General features: G+C 33.5%; 1 protein-coding gene across 4 annotated transcripts in view; it reads left to right on the top strand.

Annotated features, from left to right (window-relative positions):
- Window positions 1–19613, top strand: part of USP34 (ubiquitin specific peptidase 34) — a 247218-nt gene that overhangs the window by 131880 nt on the left and 95725 nt on the right. For all 4 annotated transcript variants that reach the window (XM_049650262.1, XM_049650258.1, XM_049650261.1 and 1 more), the window contains 9 exons: window positions 3563–3645; window positions 6110–6264; window positions 7255–7368; window positions 9139–9238; window positions 9343–9502; window positions 12222–12348; window positions 12445–12592; window positions 18034–18134; window positions 18544–18753. In XM_049650262.1, the coding sequence (XP_049506219.1) occupies window positions 3563–3645; window positions 6110–6264; window positions 7255–7368; window positions 9139–9238; window positions 9343–9502; window positions 12222–12348; window positions 12445–12592; window positions 18034–18134; window positions 18544–18753 (1198 nt within the window). The remainder of the gene's footprint in view (window positions 1–3562; window positions 3646–6109; window positions 6265–7254; window positions 7369–9138; window positions 9239–9342; window positions 9503–12221; window positions 12349–12444; window positions 12593–18033; window positions 18135–18543; window positions 18754–19613) is intronic.

The raw sequence follows: 19613 nt of genomic DNA, 5'->3' as shown, positions 1-19613 counted from the left end.
AATTTCCAGTTTCTTCAGCCTAGTATTTTTGGCACTCTAAAATCTAAACTCAACCAATGTTTCCTGTTTTATTACTCAGTGATTTTTTTTTTTTAGACATCCTATTCTATGAGCCTGTCAAATTATTTCTGAAATACCTCCTTAAATTTATTCTATAGCTTTGTTTACAAAGTTATCTCTACACAAGATGCATGTCTTTAAGTGCTATTAAAATTCTAAGTGTTCTTCATAGTCTGTATCTTCCTTTTAATTCTTCTTGAAGCAGAGGTTGAAAATAATCATGGTTTACTGAATCTGAGCATCTCCATAGATCTGTAAAAACCACAAGAACAACAAGAAGCAGAAATAAAACCACACATGACCCACATCTTGAGCATCTTTAGGAGACAGAATTCAAGTTACTTGTCAGTAGAAAAATGCTAAGTTACAAAAGAACTTTCACCACAGCTATAAGCCTGTGGGCTTGAAGAGCAGGGATGGGAGGCTTAAGAAAGGCGTGTGGAAGACAAGACATAGGTGAATCATCCTCAGAAAGAGAAGGTCCAACATTAAGTGCCAAAAAATAAACACAGGTCTAAGTCTTATTAGTTCATAGCATTGTGTACAGGGAAGTTGCTCACTTTGTTAGTGGAATGATAGGTAGATCATCATATAAGCATTGCTTTTGCGGTGAAAAAGGTAAATAGTGGAGTGGTGCTCTCTGGAGATGAGTTTTATACTTAGGGTACACAGTATCCTTCCAATCCTCCAGTCTGCCTTGTTGCCTGGCATCTTAAGGAGAATAAAACCATAGAGAGATGTTATCTGGCCTGTTTTGATAGAACTCCCTTGTTCCATCAGGCTGTAGAACAGAGTTGTACATTTGCTACCCTTTGTTAAAGCATACTGACCTCTTGAGTTTGTGGCCCATTATTTTCTAATTGTTCAGTAGGAATTTTAGTAGGCAATTGAGGTAGGCAATTAGGATTAGTAGCATTCCTACTACTAAGATGGTCACCTAGGATGAAAAGATTCTTGTGGTATGAAAGCTTTCCCAAATAGACATGTTACATATTTCTCAAATCCAGTGGCCTCTCGAGAAAATCTATCTGCATCAATATTGAGGCTACAATTTTTTTTTTAAGGTATTAGTTTGCTGCTAAAGTTTCATGCCATTAGGGAGATTATTTTTGTCCTATATTTCCTGTAATGTCAGAAGGATGGACATGCCCATGAGAAGATTTCTGTATTAATACTATCTTTGTTTTGCATTTCAAGAAATTTCCTGCTGGCAATATCAGTAGCCAGGGAGACCCTGACAGAGCAGACAGAGTCCTTTGAAGTGTGGAGCCAGTGGCTCTACTATGGAACCTGAAGAAGAAAGGACAAAGGGACTGGGTCCATGCCTTCTAGGGTTCTGGGTCCGTTACTCTGAGTTGTATGTATAGAAGAAGGAAGTATTCAGGAAATGAAAACACTTTGTACAGGACAAGACTTCATTTCCCCTTTATGTCTGTGACCAATGCCCCCCCCCCAGACTCAGGCTCAGAGAAGTATGGTAACTTACTTAAAATCACAGAACTGATGGATGATACAACTCGAATTTGAACCTGTACTCCAAGCCTTCTGCTATCAAATCTGTCCTTTTTAGTAGAAGGTTGAGAGCTGTTATGAGCTGTTCTTGAATTTTATCTGGATGGCATTCTGGTCTGTGAGTTGCTTACTGTATTCCCTCCTCCCCACCCAGCCATCTTGCCACATGTACTTTCATCTTCACAAAGGGCACTGTGACAATAATGACACAAAAGTTGATCTTTTCTTTGCCAACATTAACATGGGACAGTAAGGAACAGCAAAGGTATATCCACCAAACTTAATCTTTAAACCTTAGAAAACCTTAACTTTAAACTTGAACAGTGAATGTAGGATATTTTGAAACCAGCTAATTTGGGAAGCTTTTAAAATTTTGCACTTATTTGAAGGTGATAGGAAATGATTTAAGCTCTTTGACTCTCTATAACCTGGGATATAGATCAGGGCTCAGACTGGTTGCTGCTGTTTGTTGGCAAAGCAGTGTGGACAGTTCATCCACAACCAGCCTTTGATTTGTAACAGAGAGAGAAGAACTCATGATTGATTTGGGGGGATGGGCTAAATGGGTAAGGCACATTAAGGAAGACAGTTGTTGGGATGAGCACTGGGTATTATATATAGGGGATGAATCATCGGAATCTACTCCCGAAATCATTACTGTACTATATGCTAACTTGGATATAAATTTATAAATAAATAAATTTATTGATAAATAAGTAAATAAATCCCCTCATGATTGATTTAGTTTCATTGATTGGGTGCTCAGATGCCTGTGGGAATTAGAGCATTGTATTACCACAGTTCTCAGGGTTGGTAAAGGAATCCTAAAATGCAAACCTGATGTCAGTCCTCTCTCCCCTCCAACACCCTTCTGCGACCTCCTTTTCCATCCAGAATAATACCACATTCTTCTGTTTGATATTTCAGGCTGGCCACAGTTTGGCCCCTGACTACTGCTTCAGAAGCATCTTCTACCCACCCTTCCTCCCTCACAGATCAACATTTGCTTCTTAAAGTACTGTTTCTTTGCATATGCTTACAAACTGAATTCCCAGAGAACCATGTGAAATCACCAACTTAACAAGCCTCCAATTCTTACATTAAGCATTGATTTTGTGCACATGAATTATAATCATTTACATTTGAGGTAACATTCAAAAATGCCAATTTTGTATTAGCTGCATTCTTTATGAACTGGATTTATGGAACTGATACTCGTTAAGCATTTCTTGTTTAAGGAATATAGTGTTATCACTGGCGGGACAGTGATAATGAAACATGCAGTTTTTAGATGGAGATGCAGTTTTTTATTTAGCTATTCTAATCTATGTGCATATTGCATAATTTCAAAATGGCGTATTTCTTTTGTTCCGCTGTTACATTCTTACAAACTTTCTCATCTAATTTAAAAGTATGTTTTCTAATGTTTGCAGATTTTTATAATTTATTAAATAACATAAATCTCAAACATACCATTTGGCTTTATGACTTTTTTTTGTATAACCAAAGTTATATACAGTTGACCTTTGAACAACACGGGTTTTAACTGCATGTGTCCACTTACATGCAGATTTTTTTTGATAAATATAGTACTGTATGTGTATTTTCTCTTACAGTTTTCATAGTAACATTTTTTTCTAGCTAATTTTATTGTAAGAATATAGTATATAATAATACATATATAACATACAAACTATGTGTTGATCAACTGTGTATGTTACCAGCAAGGCTTCTGATTACCAGTAAGGTATTAGCGTTTAAGTTTTTGGGAAGTCAAAAGTTACATACAGATTTTTACCTGCATGGGGTTTGGCACCCCTAAACCCCATGTTGTTCAAGGGTCAAGTGTAACTAAAATATTTAATAATTATGATACAAAAGTGGAGTTTTACTTCTTCGGTATAATTTAAGATTAGGGCCATTAAATCTTTAAAAATAATTAAGAAGTAGGATCTTTCAGTTAATTATTTTAATGACTTTTTAAATATAGGTACAGCCATAGTGCCGAAGTTCAAGTTCGACTTCAGTTCTTGACTTGTGTGTTTTCAACTCTGGGATCACCTGATCATTTCAGTAAGCTTTTTAATCAGTCTTTTAATCAGTCTTTTAATCAGTTTTTAGGTCTGTATTGACTCTTGGAAGAGTCAAGTTAAATGTGCTCATGCCTTTAGGTTTCTGTAGTGATTAATTAATATTAATTCATATTCTTAATACCAAATGTCCTCAGTATGTATGGCAATATGAGCGTGACCCTGACACATTTTTGCTTCCGTCTCTGAAAATGCCAGTTTCTCAGTGGATAAACAACTCATCTCAAGAACAAGATATTTAGGGTAGGAGAAGATACTGTGTTTAGGAGTATCTGTATTTTTATTTCTTTTAATTGTAGAATCCTTCTTTCACTCTAGTTAGAAACAGCCACTGTCTATGTATTATTATTAGAGGTAATCTTACCCAAATTTGCTTGGCTTCATGGGTGATAGAGACATTTAGAAGACCTTCCTTTTATTTAGATTAATCTCAAATTCAATTTCATTAAAAATTAATCTTAAAAATTAGCCTGGTAAATTCAGGGTGTGGATCGTATCTAAATCCACATGCTAAATGTTCTCAGAAGAGAAGAGGAAGCTTGATTTATTTTGGCCAGAGCTCGTTTTCTCTTGCTAGATAGATTGTGTTATTTTTCACCGTCCACACTCTTTCTGTGTGTCCATGTCAAACCAAACCAACCCATACTTGGGTTAGGACATTCCCTTTCTTTAGCTATGGTTAATATAGTCAAACTGTTACAAAGTGTTTTGTTAGCTGAGAGGTGTCATTATGGCTCTCTTAATGTCCACATCTATGCTTGAGATACACTGCTTATTTTACTGTTTAATTTCTTCAAGTTAAGCTTTTTGTAACAAATGCCACTAAAATGATACCACAAGATTATAAAATGAAGACACCTGTTTTTGATAGGAAGCTTTTGTTTCATATTATTAGGTTTTTTATCATACCCATTATGACTGACGATATACAAGAAATAAATAATGTAAAATATAAAAAACCAATCTTATACATGGATAAGTCAGACCAAGACAGATACTGTCCGCAAAAATAATTTCATATGACCTTTAAGTTTCATGTTTATTTAGTATAGATTCTCACTGGAAGCCATTCACTACTCTTACCAGTATTTGAATAATGAATTATTTATTTTGCTCTTCCCATCTCAGGGAGCGTGGTGTAGATTCTTTGTGTATAGTCTTAAAACAGCTACTGTTGAGGTAGAATCAAGGCAAAGACTTCAGTTCTCCCATATGATTAATTGTTCTTCTCTTATTGGCACAGTTCCTTTCAGGGATGATATAGTTATTCCAAAGTTATATTCAGTGAGTGAATACTGATTTAATATACCAATATCTACTTTCTTAAAAAAATTTAGTAAAATCTTATGCATTGCCTATTGAATGTGAATTGGTGATTTCAGGCATTTATGAATACACTTCTGTTTTATCATATAGTTTACTGTAATTAACCTGGATACTGTTTTTTTGTTTTTTGGCTTTTTTTTTTTTTTTTTTTTTACAACTCTTTTCTTCTTAATTATTGAATGTATTTTAAATTAGATACTAAAGTTGGTTCTGGATTTTTTGTTGTTATTTTTTAATATTGTCTCCCAGGGGTATAAATTCTTCAACCTGTATGGTTATGTGAGAAACTGATAGATACCTATTTTCTGATCAGATTCTGTAGACTGATACTGCTACTAGGTAAATATTTTCTGAAGCCTTTTTTTTCTATTCTGGATCTCATCTAGTTTTCCCAAGAAAGAGGTTTCTTATGATTGTACCGTATTTTCCCATCCTTTCTGATTCGGGAGCAACCCAGGCTTTGGAACCCTTTATGATATACTTTAAAAATCCCTGTGATGCTTTTTATTCTACCCTTTCAGATTTTCTCCTTTATCCACATTCATATTTGTGATTGCTTATAATACCTTCTTTTTGGTTCTGAGCCTTTCTTTTGCCTTCTTCCTGCCACACTTTGGAATCATTTAATACTTGGGTCAAAGTACCACACAGATTTCATTTCATTACATTGGCTTCCCAGCTAATTGAATACCCTGACATGTTGCTGTTTTCTTTTTTAGGCAGTCAATTACATTTTGCTTTATTCATCATACAGATCCTTTTTTTCCCCATAGTTTCCAAAAATAATGCTCATTGATATTTATTGTTTCTCTTCTATGTGCACAGAATGATCTTTAAACGTGATGTGTGTGCACTGTTAACCCTTAAACCTTAGAACTGACTCCTCAGCTTTGAGGATTACCTCACCTTAATCATGTTTATTGTAATACAATGGTATGTCCGTATTACTTATATTTTGCCTTTGAAAGCATAAATTATGTGAAATCTCTTGTAAGATAATTTTTATAAAATGCTATAAAATATCTCCTTGATATTTTTGCATATAGTGGTGCTTCTAGTACATTGAATTAGGACTAAAACATTGTATGTACCATGATTCAAAATTTGTAATTTTTATCTAGGGTTAAGTTTAGAGCAAGTCGACATTTTATGGCATTGTTTAGTAGAAGATTCTGAGTGTTATGATGATGCACTTCATTGGTTTTTAAATCAAGTTCGAAGTAAAGATCAACATGCTATGGGTATGGAAACCTACAAACATCTTTTCCTGGAGAAGGTAATTTTATTTCTTGACAGTTTTATTGTTTATGTTCTTTTTCCACATTTCCTTTTTATCTCTTGAAATACAAATTCTGTAATGTTCATTTTTTCCTCTTGTGACACAGATTTTTAAAATAGACCTGTACTATTTTTCAGCAGTCCTTACATAATTTTGCCACTTAGGTTTTACTTTAATTTTATCCTCTATAGTCTTTATATTGATATGAATATGAGTAAGAGCTATATTCTCTGAATCTTCCTTAGTTAAATGGCTGTGGTTTTAGCCAGTCCTATGGGAGATACAAGCCAATCTCCAGATTTTTTGTAGATTCCTAGAAAGTCATTTTTAGGAAGCACTGTCATGTCACGTTATTAAAGATATTTTTCTATCCAGTTTTTGTTCTTTTTTATCAGATGCCACAGTTGTTTCAGGTAATAAATTTCCATTTTAATTTTGAAACATTGATGATAATAAAGCACTAGACTTTATTTTATATTTATTTTTGAGATTACATAGACTGCAGAATCTCACATTACTTCTGTGGTAGAATTGAATATATATGAATGAGTTTTGGTACATATAAACTAAATCACTTAATAGATCTACTACAAAGCTACACATGACCTTTGGGTATCTTCATTTCACTCCCTGACCTACACACAAACTGTACATGTAGCTACACATCTAATGAATGTATATAGGATAGGTATACAATAAGTGATAAAATGTTTTATTCATGCCCTCTGATTTGGAGCTAGTTATAGATATATCTTAAAAATTGAAACAGATATTAGGTTTCAATTATGACTTGAATAAAATTTTCATTAAATTAGTATCTGTTTTAATTTTTTAAATCGGCACTAAAAATTTGAGCGGATACATTTTCTTCTTCAGTGGTTTCAATAAAATTAACTTTGTTAAATTAAATTTGTTAATCTAAATTCAATAAAATGCATTAATCATCACACTAAACTAGCTTAAATTTTTTTTTTTTTTTTTTTTTAGATGCCCCAGCTAAAACCTGAAACAATTAGCATGACTGGGTTAAACCTGTTTCAGCATCTCTGTAACTTGGCTCGACTGGCGACCAGTGCCTATGATGGTGGTTCAAACTCTGAGGTATGGATTTAGACCTGTTATTTTATTAGGTCAGCTTAAGGAATTTTTCTTTTATTTCTCAAAGTAGATTACTGAACCAAGCAGAGAATTTACTAACTATGAAGACTGTTATTCTTAGGTTTTAAAAAGCTTTATCTTTTGGTTTTAAAAAGCTTTATAAAGCAGATATGGTGATTTTTTTTTAACAATTTCTTTTCATGTTTATTTATTTTGAGAGAGTGAGAGTGAGACAGAGCACAAGCAGGGGAGGGGCAGAGAGTGAGGGAGAGAGAGAACCCAAGCAGGCTCTAGCTGTCGGCACAGAGCCTGATGTGGGGCTCCAAGTCACCAACCATGAGATCATGACCGGAGCCGAAACCAAGAGTCGGACGCTTAACTGACTGACTGAGCCACCCAGGTGCCCCAGATTTGGTGACTTTTTTGTTATCAAAGGTAACCCTGGTTGTGCTTAATGATAACTTATTACACATTCCTTAAAGCAGAAGAGGCAATCTGAGTGTTCTTTTAGTCCCTTAAAAGCTCCTAGATAATATAATCAAGTAGTTTTGTCAGTTTGAAGGTTGATTTGTCTAAAATCTGATTTTTATGCCATTTGTTGTTGCCAGGCTTTTACTTGCTCTTGGACAGCACTATGGAATAGAATCTACCTTAAATCATCTCTGACCATGAGGCATGACCATCCTTTCATGAATGCTCATGAATTGCTAGACTTATTTCTGGCTTACTATTCTGTTTGCCTCATTGGGTGGCTTCTGGGTTTTCTTGAATGCATTAATTCTTAGATTCTCCTAATACAGACTAATTATTTGAAGTCTTCATTGGACGTTCCAGTTTATTAATGCTAGCTTTGATTGAGAGTATGTACTCTCATTTTTCATGAATTTTCATTAGAAACTGAGGCTGTGTTTATAAAGACAGGGAAAACTGATGTTAACCTGTGTGGTAAAGAATAATTTTAATTGGATCTGCAATGCTTTCATAGGATCTTCTTACCTTTTTTCTTTGTTTGAATAGTATTTTTTTTTTTTTTTTAATATTTTGGTCTTAATTCTTACTTTATACATTTCAACTTGGTAATTTCAGGCAACCAGACAGATCTGTTTTACCTAAGTATTCATATTCTAATTTTGAGGTAATACTGCTTTGTAAGTGATGATATGAATGCTGAGGCTGTTCAGTTACCTATCAGAAGGGTACCTTGCTTCAGCCTGCCCAACTTTTGAGAATTTTGATTCCACCTTTTCTGTTTTCAGTGAAAACACTCTCTTTGTCATCTCATACTTAACATCATAAATTTAAGTGACATTTTGGGTTAGCATATTTTAAAATTTTTCTGTGAATATCTTCAAGCAGTGGCTTTGTCACAGTAAGTTGGATGAAAGCATTGAAACTTTTTTCTGCTAAGTATGTGTGTTTTGTTTTTATTCACCTATAGCATGTTGTGGGGATTTGAGTTTTTCCCTCTACATAGTCACAACTTTTGAGTGAAACATTATGCCCCCTCCACACACACAGAGTTAACTGCTTTATAAATAAGTAGTTTTAGAACCAATAGAGATATATTTCAGTAGTTGAGGAAACTTCCAAGGCTCTTATCATAATTTTTATTATTTAGTAACTCTGTAATAGGAATTGCCTCTGAGTACTGTATAGGTTATTAAAGGTCTTTGATAATGTGTGACTTTAAGACTTGTTATTTCAGTCTTCTAATCATTTACGTTGTTTGGCAAGTGATAAAATTTATAAATGTCATTATATTTTGTTTCTTAGCTTTGTGGTATGGACCAATTTTGGGGCATTGCTCTAAGAGCACAGTCTGGTGATGTCAGTCGAGCAGCTATCCAGTATATTAACTCCTATTATATTAATGGTGAGTGATTTGAAATACTGTCTGTGAGGATTTTTATGTGAGAATCTTTTGTTTGGCTATTTTTTGTTTAGTTTTTTTAACGTAGCTAAACATTTGATTTTCAGGTAAAACGGGTTTGGAGAAGGAGCAAGAATTTATTAGTAAGTGTATGGAGAGTCTTATGATAGCTTCTAGCAGTCTTGAACAGGAATCACACTCAAGTCTCACTGTTATAGAAAGAGGACTCCTTATGCTGAAGACACATCTGGAAGCATTTAGGAGAAGGTAATTTTTTTTATACCACATTATTAACAGTGAATTTCAGGCTTTTTTCTTTTATTGCTGACCTGTACAAAAGTATTCTTAAAATTAAATTAAAGGTTTTGTTGGGGCAGGTAGAAAGCTTAACTTACCACAGGTGAAGGGTTAGTAATAGAGGTATTTTTATTCATGATATGTACCACTTTGCCATGAAATAGGCAATATAGGTTCCCAGTAAATATTGTGGAGCTTTAAAAATTCTTAAACACTGAGAAGATATGCATGAATAAGAATCTCTAGAAAGAATTCCACCTCTAAGAAAGTATTACTATGATTGAAAGGCAGAACACTACCACCAAAAAACGTTTCTAAAGCCCTCACCAAGAACATCAAATAATCTCTCATAGTTGAATCAAGTTGAGTCATTTGTTTCATTTGCTGTTTTTTTTTCTTCCTGGACTAGGAGACAGTATTTTAATTTTGAATTTCCATTTACCATGGAAACATGATCAAAAAATTCTGTGTTAATGAATATCTGTATAATTAATTTAGACATACCCTGTGTAATACAGAAATAAAGCAAATTAACATTTATGAATATATCGACTGAAATGAAAGGTGAGTAGATAGTTTTAATTAAGAAATTCTGTTTGTTAAAAATCATGAGTAAATGTAAAAATACAAAGAACTGTGTTGGAAAAAATTGTTAAAATTAATCTCTCAACTTCAGAGGTTAGTTTGATAATGAATTTTACAATTGATATTTATTGAGATTCTACTTAAAATATCAGGAAATATTGAATAAAAGATATTCTACACATTCCTTATAAATAACATGGCTTCATGATTTCGTATATTTGGGCATCACAAAATTCTTTATTTTGATTATGATTGCAATTTGTGGGAATTATACTTAAGTAATTCCTTGTGTTTTTAAAGAATGTGTAAGGGAACTCTAGAGTTTTTTTGAACAGAAACATCACAGTGCCTTGTAACTTTTACCACTGTAAAAATAAAAATAAATAAGCAAATGTGGTGATGTGTCTTATTCAAATTCATTAAAAAATTAATACATACTATTTATAATAAATTCAGATATTTTACTAAGGGAATACTACAGAAAATTAAAGTCATTGTAATCTATCTCTTCCTAGTGGAGATAGTTACTGTTAATGAGATGATATATATTCTTCCAAAATATCCTTTTTTGCTGCAGAGTCTACAAACCACAAACCAAAAAGGGCCTATTGGTTCAAACCCTTAGTCTTCACACAGTGTTACCTGTGTTTTTCAAATAAGTATTTATTTTAAAAGTCTTTAAAAGTAAATTAAATTTCAATGGTGCTTTTTATAAGTTGAATGAATTTCAGTTCCAAAATCCCTTCTCAGATATACAATTTTTTTCTAACTCATGAAAAATGATTGTAGTATCCTTCGATAGAAATCTTTGTATTTGTTCATGTTTCACTCTAGAAGTTAATGTTGGTATTAAATAACTTACATAAATACTTATTTTTTGGGTGCCAAGTAGAGAAACTAGGAAACAAATATTCAAAAAACTAAGATCTAGTGTAAAAATGTCAGGTATTTTTATGCACATCTTTGTGTAGTATCACTGTACAATTTCGCGTGCTTAATGTGCTTAGTTCTGATTTAAAATTGCCTAACATTTATAGAACTACAGTATAAAGTAATTATTGTGTTTATGTGTTCCTTATATTAAGAGAGTAAATAAAACTGTCTTTTAAAAAAGATTTTCTTTAAAAAGAAAAAAGGTTATCACTTAAACCGTGGTTCTCAGCCATAGTGATTTTGTTTCCCAGGGTACGTTAGATAATGTCTGGAGACATTTTTGATTACCACAGCTGAAGGGAGAAGGGGCTACTGTTGGCATTATAGTGAGTGGATAGAGACCAAGGATGCTGCTAAACATCCTACAGTGCAGAAAGCTGTTTCCCCTACGTCCCCCTGCCCACAACAAATAATTATCTGGCCTCAAAAAATTAAGATCACTCTTTTGCTCAGCCATAAAAGCTGGACATTGAATACCTTCTAGGAAATCAAGTCCATTTATTCCTTTACTTTATGTCCTATTCTAGAATTGCTGGGTAGTTTTTGACATTGGTAATTCTTTTCTTAACTAAATTCAGGTATCTTGGATCCTGTCTTCAACGACTGAAAATCAGTTAGAAAACTGACAGTATTTAGTGAGTCACCTGCTAGATACCTTTCTTCCTAAAGACTAGTCTTTGTGATTTTATTTTATAATTTTAGCCGTCATGGAATCAGTACTCAAATTCTGTTAGACTGGTTAACATATATTTACTAGGATACATTTCTGTCTCTGAAAAATGTTTCCTAATCCTTTTTTTTCCTCTTCTGAATGTAGGAATGAAAACTTGCCATTTCACTTTCTGGATTAGTTTGTTGCTTTAAATTCCTCCTGCCTCTACTACTTCCCTCCACTCCCCCCTTTAAAAAAAATAAGTAATCTTCTCAGTGGGTTTTTTTTTTTCCCCTCAGTAATTTTTCTTGGAAACTATTTTTTAAAGGAACTCTTAGCTGTATTTATGCATTAAAGTTTAATTCAGTGTGATGAATCTAAACTTAGTGCTGTAGAGTACATTGGAATATGCTACAACCTTTTGTGGGCTTTTTCATTTTGTGAAATATTAACAACTTCTGTAACATTAATATGGGTTAAAATGATATTCTTCCTATGTGTGGTTTTTGTGTGTTTTAGGTTTGCCTATCATCTCAGACAGTGGCAAATTGAAGGCACTGGTATTAGTAGTCATTTGAAAGCACTGAGTGACAAACAGTCCCTGCCGCTAAGGGTCGTATGCCAGCCAGCCGGACTTCCTGACAAGGTAGTTACACAATTTTAGTTTCAAAATTGATAACATTTCCCAGCTCAAGTAACTGTTTTTGTTGTATTTTTAAATTGGTTGCATCTCATATTTCAGATGACTATTGAAATGTATCCTAGTGACCAGGTAGCAGATCTTAGGGCTGAAGTAACTCATTGGTATGAAAATTTACAGAAAGAACAAATAAATCAACAAGCTCAGCTTCAGGAGTTTGGTCAAAGCAGTCGAAAGGGAGAGTTTCCTGGTAAGTCCAACGTTTAAATTTTCATATTTTCTAGGTTCTGTTATATATGAACTTAGAACCTTTGGTATCTAAGGTTCTAGATACCTTTTGGTATCATGCCATTGATTCATAGGGAAGTATTAAGGGTTGCTTCAGATGTTATTTGCAAACGTTTTTCCTCATTTTTCTTAAAATTTTATTTTTGAAGTTGTTTGATAAACAATAAGAGAGTTAGAAGTTTAGGTTTCCCTGCACTACTTAAGTATCCAGTTGTACCCAATAAATTTTCTTTGCTATTTTGTTATATTTTGTTTCCCTTTTTTCCCCAGAGCATATGAAAATAATACACCCTTAAATCCCACCTGTACATCTCCCCTTCCCTCCAAAAGAGTATCATATTAAGAAATTTTTCATATAGGCCTGAAAGGTATATTCCATTCCTCATTTATTGTTACCACTAGTGCATTTTTAGTGTTTTTCCATAGTACATAAAATATGAGTTAATCAGAGGAACAACCATGAAAGGAAGCTGTTATAATATCAGATCTTTAAATTTTAAGTAAAATGTAATAGGCTAAGTATATATTTAGAAAAAAAAAATCTTAAAGTTTAAAAGCTTAAGGATTTTCAACCTGCCTATGTGAAGTAATTCTTTGGCATCTTTTAGTAAGGTGGATCATGCTTAAGATGGAACCACAAGTGTCTTCTCAAGTATCAGATCTTTAATTTTGTTCTTGATTAATTAATAAATATTCTTGGTACCATAGAAGAGTTGTTGAAAAGTGTCCCTCCTACCCCTATCTCTAAACCATCCATTTCCCTGCTTCTGAGGCAAATGCTGTTGTTGTTTTCTTACATACCCTTTAAGATATACCAAGATTTAATGTAAGAATATTCATGTACTTAAAACACAAATGGTAGCATTCTATTTATACTGCATGTGGAAAGTCACCTCATTCTTATTAAATCTACATATCCTATTATATGGTGGTGCCGTGATATGTTTTACTAATCCTCTGTTAATGGACATTTAGGTTGTTTGCATTTTTTTTTTTTTTTTTTTTTTTGCCATTTACAAGCATGGCCACAGAGAATATCCCCACACCTATCTCATCTAATGTACATTGGGTAAATACCTAGTTATGGGATTTTCCAGTCAAAGGTATTTTCTTTAGTTACGTTGAAATATATTTTACATAAAGAGAATATGAAATTAGTAATAATAAAATGAAATGTGTCCATGTACATACCATCCAGATTAAGACCTGGAACATTATTAGAAGCTACTTGTGTATCTCTCTTTAATATCCTCTTTTCTACTTCTCTTTAATGATGTCTTGACTTTTTAGTTTATTGTTTTTTGGTGTGTTCTTTGTAGTTTTACCTCTAATGTATATATTCCTAAAAAATGTGTTTAGTTTTGTGAAAATATTAAGCACAAATTTGATAAAGGAAAAGGGGAATACAGTTGTTATTAGAGGATCACAGAAGGAAACAAGCTAAAGAGAGTGTTTATTTTAACTTCCTCTTAAGGGTTTATAAAGCTTCATCTGAGGATGTCAGTGGGAAAGTTCTCAAGTATAGGTCTTGTGCTGTATACACAATTGTGCTGTATAATGTTGGCAAGACACTGGAATACATAACAGAAATATATTGGGTATTTATTACTTTTTCTAATCTCTTCATGACCTACTTCATCTCTCAAGAATAGACTAACAATTTCTTCCATGAGATATGAATGTTTTCTCCTGATTCAGATAAAAGGACATGGAGATGAGAGTAGACACCTCACCACCATATGGTGAAGGTAGTTCAGGTACAGATAAGAATCCAGGTCAAGTCCACTTGCCATTCCTTCCACAGGGAAGATATCATGCAGGTAACAGGGATTTTGGTCATGATGGCCCCTCAGTAATGCATTTCTGTATTATCACTGATCCTACTTTTATTCTCCAAATCTGATACATAGCAGTATGATACATTTTATCATCCTCTTGGTTTTTCTCTTTGCCTCTGTCTTATGTTGGATATCCTTTTTTTGATATCCTATACCTTTTTTATTGGTTCACTTTTTTTTTTTTCTTTCTGGAATACAATGCAATTGTTCAGTATCTTCTCGAGAGATTGGATGGTGTAAAGTTTTGATTCTTTGAATAATCAAAAATTTTCATGTTTTTATACTTAAATGGTAATTTGGCTGGGTACACAAGTCTAGATTGGAAATAGTTTTGTTTCAGAATTTTAGAGGTATTGCTGCATTGCATTTCTTCTGTTGCTGCTGTTCCAGAAGCCATTTGCTTTCCAACATTTTTAATATATTCTGTTTTCTTCTTTTGTAGGGTTTAATTAGTCTTCTCCTTGTTCTCAAATTTTGTAATACCCGGTCTGAGTATTTGGTCTGTTTTCAACTAATGTGATGGGTACTTTAGTTTTTAGTTTGGCAACTTGTATCTTTTAATTTGGGGAAATTTTCTTGAATTAGTTTATTGTTTTCCTGTCCACTATTTAATAATTTCTCTTTCTAGGAATTCTTTATTATCTACATGTTGCATCTCTTGGACTATTCCAAATTTACTTTTTTCATGTTTCATTTCTTTGACTTTAACTGAACTTCCTGTGAGATGTTTTCAGCTTTATTTTGCTCAACCTTCTTTTGAGTTTTTCATTTTTTGCTGTCATGTATCTAACATAGATACTAACATGCTGTTAGTATCTAACATCTCGTTTTTGTTCCTTGAGTACTCCCATTTTCATGGTTAACATATCTTTTTGAGGCTATTTGTTTTTAATCGTTGAATCTTTAAAAATCCAGACTCATGTTTCTGCATTTTAAATAGAATGTTTAGCAAATTATCTGGTTATTTTCTATTAGTTTCTTGTCATCTTTTCTCTTTTTTATCATATATTTACCATTTTGGCACTCCTCATTCCCATATATAGATCAAAATTTCCATTTGATTTCTTTCTCTTTATTTTCTTTCTTCTAATAAACTTCCTTTAAAAATGTTTGTACTTCCAAGTCTTTTGGTGGTATATTTTCTCAAGCTTTTGTTAAGTTCATTTTGCCTTCTCTTTTGAAGGATATTTTCACTGGACATAGAATTTTAGGTCAGGAAGTGTTTTCTTTCCAGGACTTCTTAAGGGGCTACCCAGTGTCATTTGGCTTGTAGAGTTTCTGATTGAAAGTGTTTTTTTTCTGTCATCCTTTGTGTACGGTATGTCTTTGTAACTGTGGTTGATTTTAAAGAATATTTTTGCTGTTGTTTTGGTTTTAAAAATTTTTTTAAAGTAAGCTGTACTCCCAAGGTGAAACTTGAACTCAAGACCCTAAGATCAAGAGTTGCTTGATCTCCTGACTGAGCCAGTCAGACAGCCCAAGAATTTTTTTTGACATTGGTTTTCAGGGGATTGATTTTAACGTGCCTTCTTGTTTCTTTGTGTTTATGTAGTTTGGGTAAGTTTAACTTCTTAGGTCTTTGGGTCTATAATATTTACCGAATTTGAAAAAGGTTAGCAATTATATGTATTTTTCAAATATTTTTTTTCTTTTTCCTTTCTCCTCAGCCTAACTTCTGGGCCTCTAATTAAATATATCCTAGACTATTAATGTCTCATAGATCACAGACTTGATTTTCTTTTCCTTTTCTTCTTCCCCTCTCTTTTTCTTTTTCTCTTTCTCTCCCTCCTTCTCCCTCTCTGTTTTCCCCTCCCCCTTTTCCTAGTCTTTGTCAGGTGTTGATCTTATTTCTGTGTTAAACCAGTATAAATCAAATGACAGGTTATAAGCCTATCTCTGGTTTGACATTTATCTTTTTGGGGTCTTGCTAGTTACCACTTCATTTGTTTTTCAACTTAACAAACTTGGTTGATATTATCTCTTCCCTTTTTCCTCCCTGTCCAATAATTAGTAAAAATTTTAAAATTCAATTTATTGGAGTTTCAAAGGATAAAAAGTATATATATTTAATATACCATCATAAGAGGGTTTTTTCAGATTTTTTGTTGCTTTTTATTGGTTAGAAACATTTATTGAATTAAGACTTAAAATTTTTAAAAGTTGGTAACTCTTTCCAGAACTCTTAAGGACTAAGCAGTTCTTATGTTAAAAAAGACGCTTTCAAAAGTAAAAGAGGAGCACCTGGTGGCTCAGTCAGTTAAGCATCCCACTTTTCCGTTTGGCTCAGGTTATGATCTCATGGTTTGTGAGTTCGAGTCCCACATCAGGGTCTGCACTGACAGTATGGAGCCTGCTGCTGAGTCTCTGTTTCCCCCTCCTCTCTCTCTCTGCCCCTCCCGCATCCCCCTCAAAAATAAATGTAAAAAAATAAATATTTTTTTAAGAAACTGGTAAAAGATGGAAACCTCCGTTAATTATAAAAGCCAATTCAAACCATTATAATCAAAAGTTAACGTATAGTAAGTGTAGGCCTGTCTCATACCAAATAGAATTCAAGAGCCTAAATCAAGTACTAGCCATCTTAATTCTTTTTGGAACAAAGTTATGTGTGCTTAGAGTATCTGACACACTGGGAACCAAACCAGCTATATATTATCTTAGCATTCCATCACAAGTAAGGTTTTTTTTATCTCAATATTGTAAAAAATATAAATAATCATAGACTGTATTATCTCAGTAAGGTAGAAAAGACATTTAATAAAAACCTGCCAAAGTATCAGAAGTTGAATGTAGAGTTTTTATTGAGATATATAAATGAACACTTGACTAAGTGGGTATGCCTAGCATGTTTCTGTACACATATTATAATAGAGATACCAAGTTAATTTATGTCTTAATGTATTCTATCTGAAATCTTAATGGAATTTTTATTTTAAATTTGATGAAATTATTCTGAATAATAAACTGTGAATACACTAAGCAATATCAGAAGTTCTGAGAGGAAAACCAAAAAGGGTAATAGATGAGTTTTGGTACTAGCCTTTAAACATTTAAGGAATTATAGTAACACAGTTTTGGTGAAGAATTGCATCATTATGGAAAGCAGTAGGCCTACTTCACTCATTCTTGAGCTGTGTAGTGTCCATCCAATGGAATTTTTCTACATGAAGTTTATAAAATTGAACAATACTTAAGTTTAAATCATTCCTCTGATATTTCATCATTTTGCTTAATTTCCTACTCTGTCAAGCATTTCCTTTTTTAAAAAAAGTTCATGGATTAAACAATAAAATTTGAATGCCTGTTATGTTCTAGTACTTGGAATACATCTCTGAATGTAATAAAATGTCTGCCTTTATGGAACTGGGATTTTTTTTTGGAGGAGAGAAAGATACATAATGTCAGATGCTCGTTAAGTATTTAAAGAAAGATAAAGCAGAGTAAGGGATTAATTTAGTGAAATGAGGCTCTTTAGGAGGAAGGCTCACATACTGTAACCATGTATTCATGTCAGCAAATAAGTTTTTATAAAAATGTTCATTTAATGTTTTTTGCTGTTTTGAAGGAGGCCTTATGGGACCTGTCAGGATGATTTCATCTGGACATGAGTTAACAACAGATTATGATGAAAAAGCACTTCATGAGCTTGGTTTTAAGGATATGCAGGTACACACAAATGTGGTTTGACTTTTAATGTTTATTTATTTGGGGGGCGGTGTGCATGTGTGAGTAGGGGAGAGGCAGAGAGTAAGGGGGGCAGAGGATCTGAGGCAGGCTCTGCACTGACAGCAGAGAGTCCGATGTGGGGCTCAAACTCACAAAGTGTGAGATCATGAGCTGAGCCAAAGTCAGACTCTTAACTGACTGAACCACCCAGGTGCCCCAAGTTTTAATGATGTGTATTGACTATTAAAGTCAACAGTTAAATAGTTGAAGGTATCCTTCAAAAACAATTATTGCTTTTGTTTTAATTGTGTGTGAAGTTTTGGGGGGGATTTTGTGAAGTTATTTTATACATAATACTTTAATTTTATACTTAATATTATCCTTTTCCCCTTTGCTCTTATTTTTATAGATGGTATTTGTATCTTTGGGTGCACCAAGAAGAGAACGGAAAGGGGAAGGTGTTCAGCTGCCTGCGTCTTGCCTACCACCCCCTCAGAAGGACAACATTCCTATGCTTTTGCTTTTACAAGAACCTCATTTAACTACTCTTTTTGATTTATTAGAGATGCTTGCATCATTTAAACCACCCTCAGGAAAAGTGGCAGTGGAAGATACTGAGGTGACTATATCATTTTATTTTTACAGTATATTGTTTGTCTTTCTGTTGAGTGGAAAATATTGTACTTGTAAGTGCAATAAAACCTATGAGTCCATTTATTTATTGATTAGGTATTTAACGGCCTAATATGATCCAAAACTAGTGTGTTTTAAGCATTGTTTTACAAGGATCAAAATAGGCAGCTTCAGCCTTCATTCGGTCTAGTGGGGAAGATAAATAATTGATATGCCTGGCAGATAGTTTTGGGTAAACTAACAGCTAAAATTTAGACACAGATGGCTGCTAAAACTAACGTTATTAGGGAGTAGGGATAGGCAGAAACTCATATATATTATTTGGTCAGGGAAGGTTTCTCTGAAGGAAACCATATGTAACCTGAGCTAGAAGGATGAAAAGGAGCCACCTAAATGAAGACAATTGAGGGATCGCCTGCATACAGTAATTGATTCCTGAAGCCCTTCATATAAGGAATCAGGCAGGTGTAGGAATTGTTGGAGTGCTAATAATGAGTAGAATGTGGAGGCTAGTGGGAGAGAGGAATGAGAGGAATAAGATAGGAAAGGTGAATAGAACCAGTCTGGCCATGCAACGTGTTTTTATTTTACTCCTTTTCACCTTGTAAGGTGATTAGCAGTAAGATGTTTTAAGCAGAGGGAAGGAGCACACATTCTGATTTTGGTTTTTAAGGTAATAGGTTTGTTTGGTAAAAGTAGAAAAAGTAATAAGGAACCTAATGCATTAGTTCAAGAAAGCCCTGACAGTGCCCTGGAATAGAATGAAGGGAGTGGACAAATTAAGTGGACTGCAGATCAGAACAACATAATTTGGTTGTGGATTGGATTAGGAGTGGAGATAGGGTC

This window comes from Panthera uncia, assembly GCF_023721935.1.
Source record: "Panthera uncia isolate 11264 chromosome A3 unlocalized genomic scaffold, Puncia_PCG_1.0 HiC_scaffold_11, whole genome shotgun sequence".
Taxonomy (NCBI): domain Eukaryota; kingdom Metazoa; phylum Chordata; class Mammalia; order Carnivora; family Felidae; genus Panthera; species Panthera uncia.
This window is presented reverse-complemented; position numbering and strand designations above follow the sequence as displayed.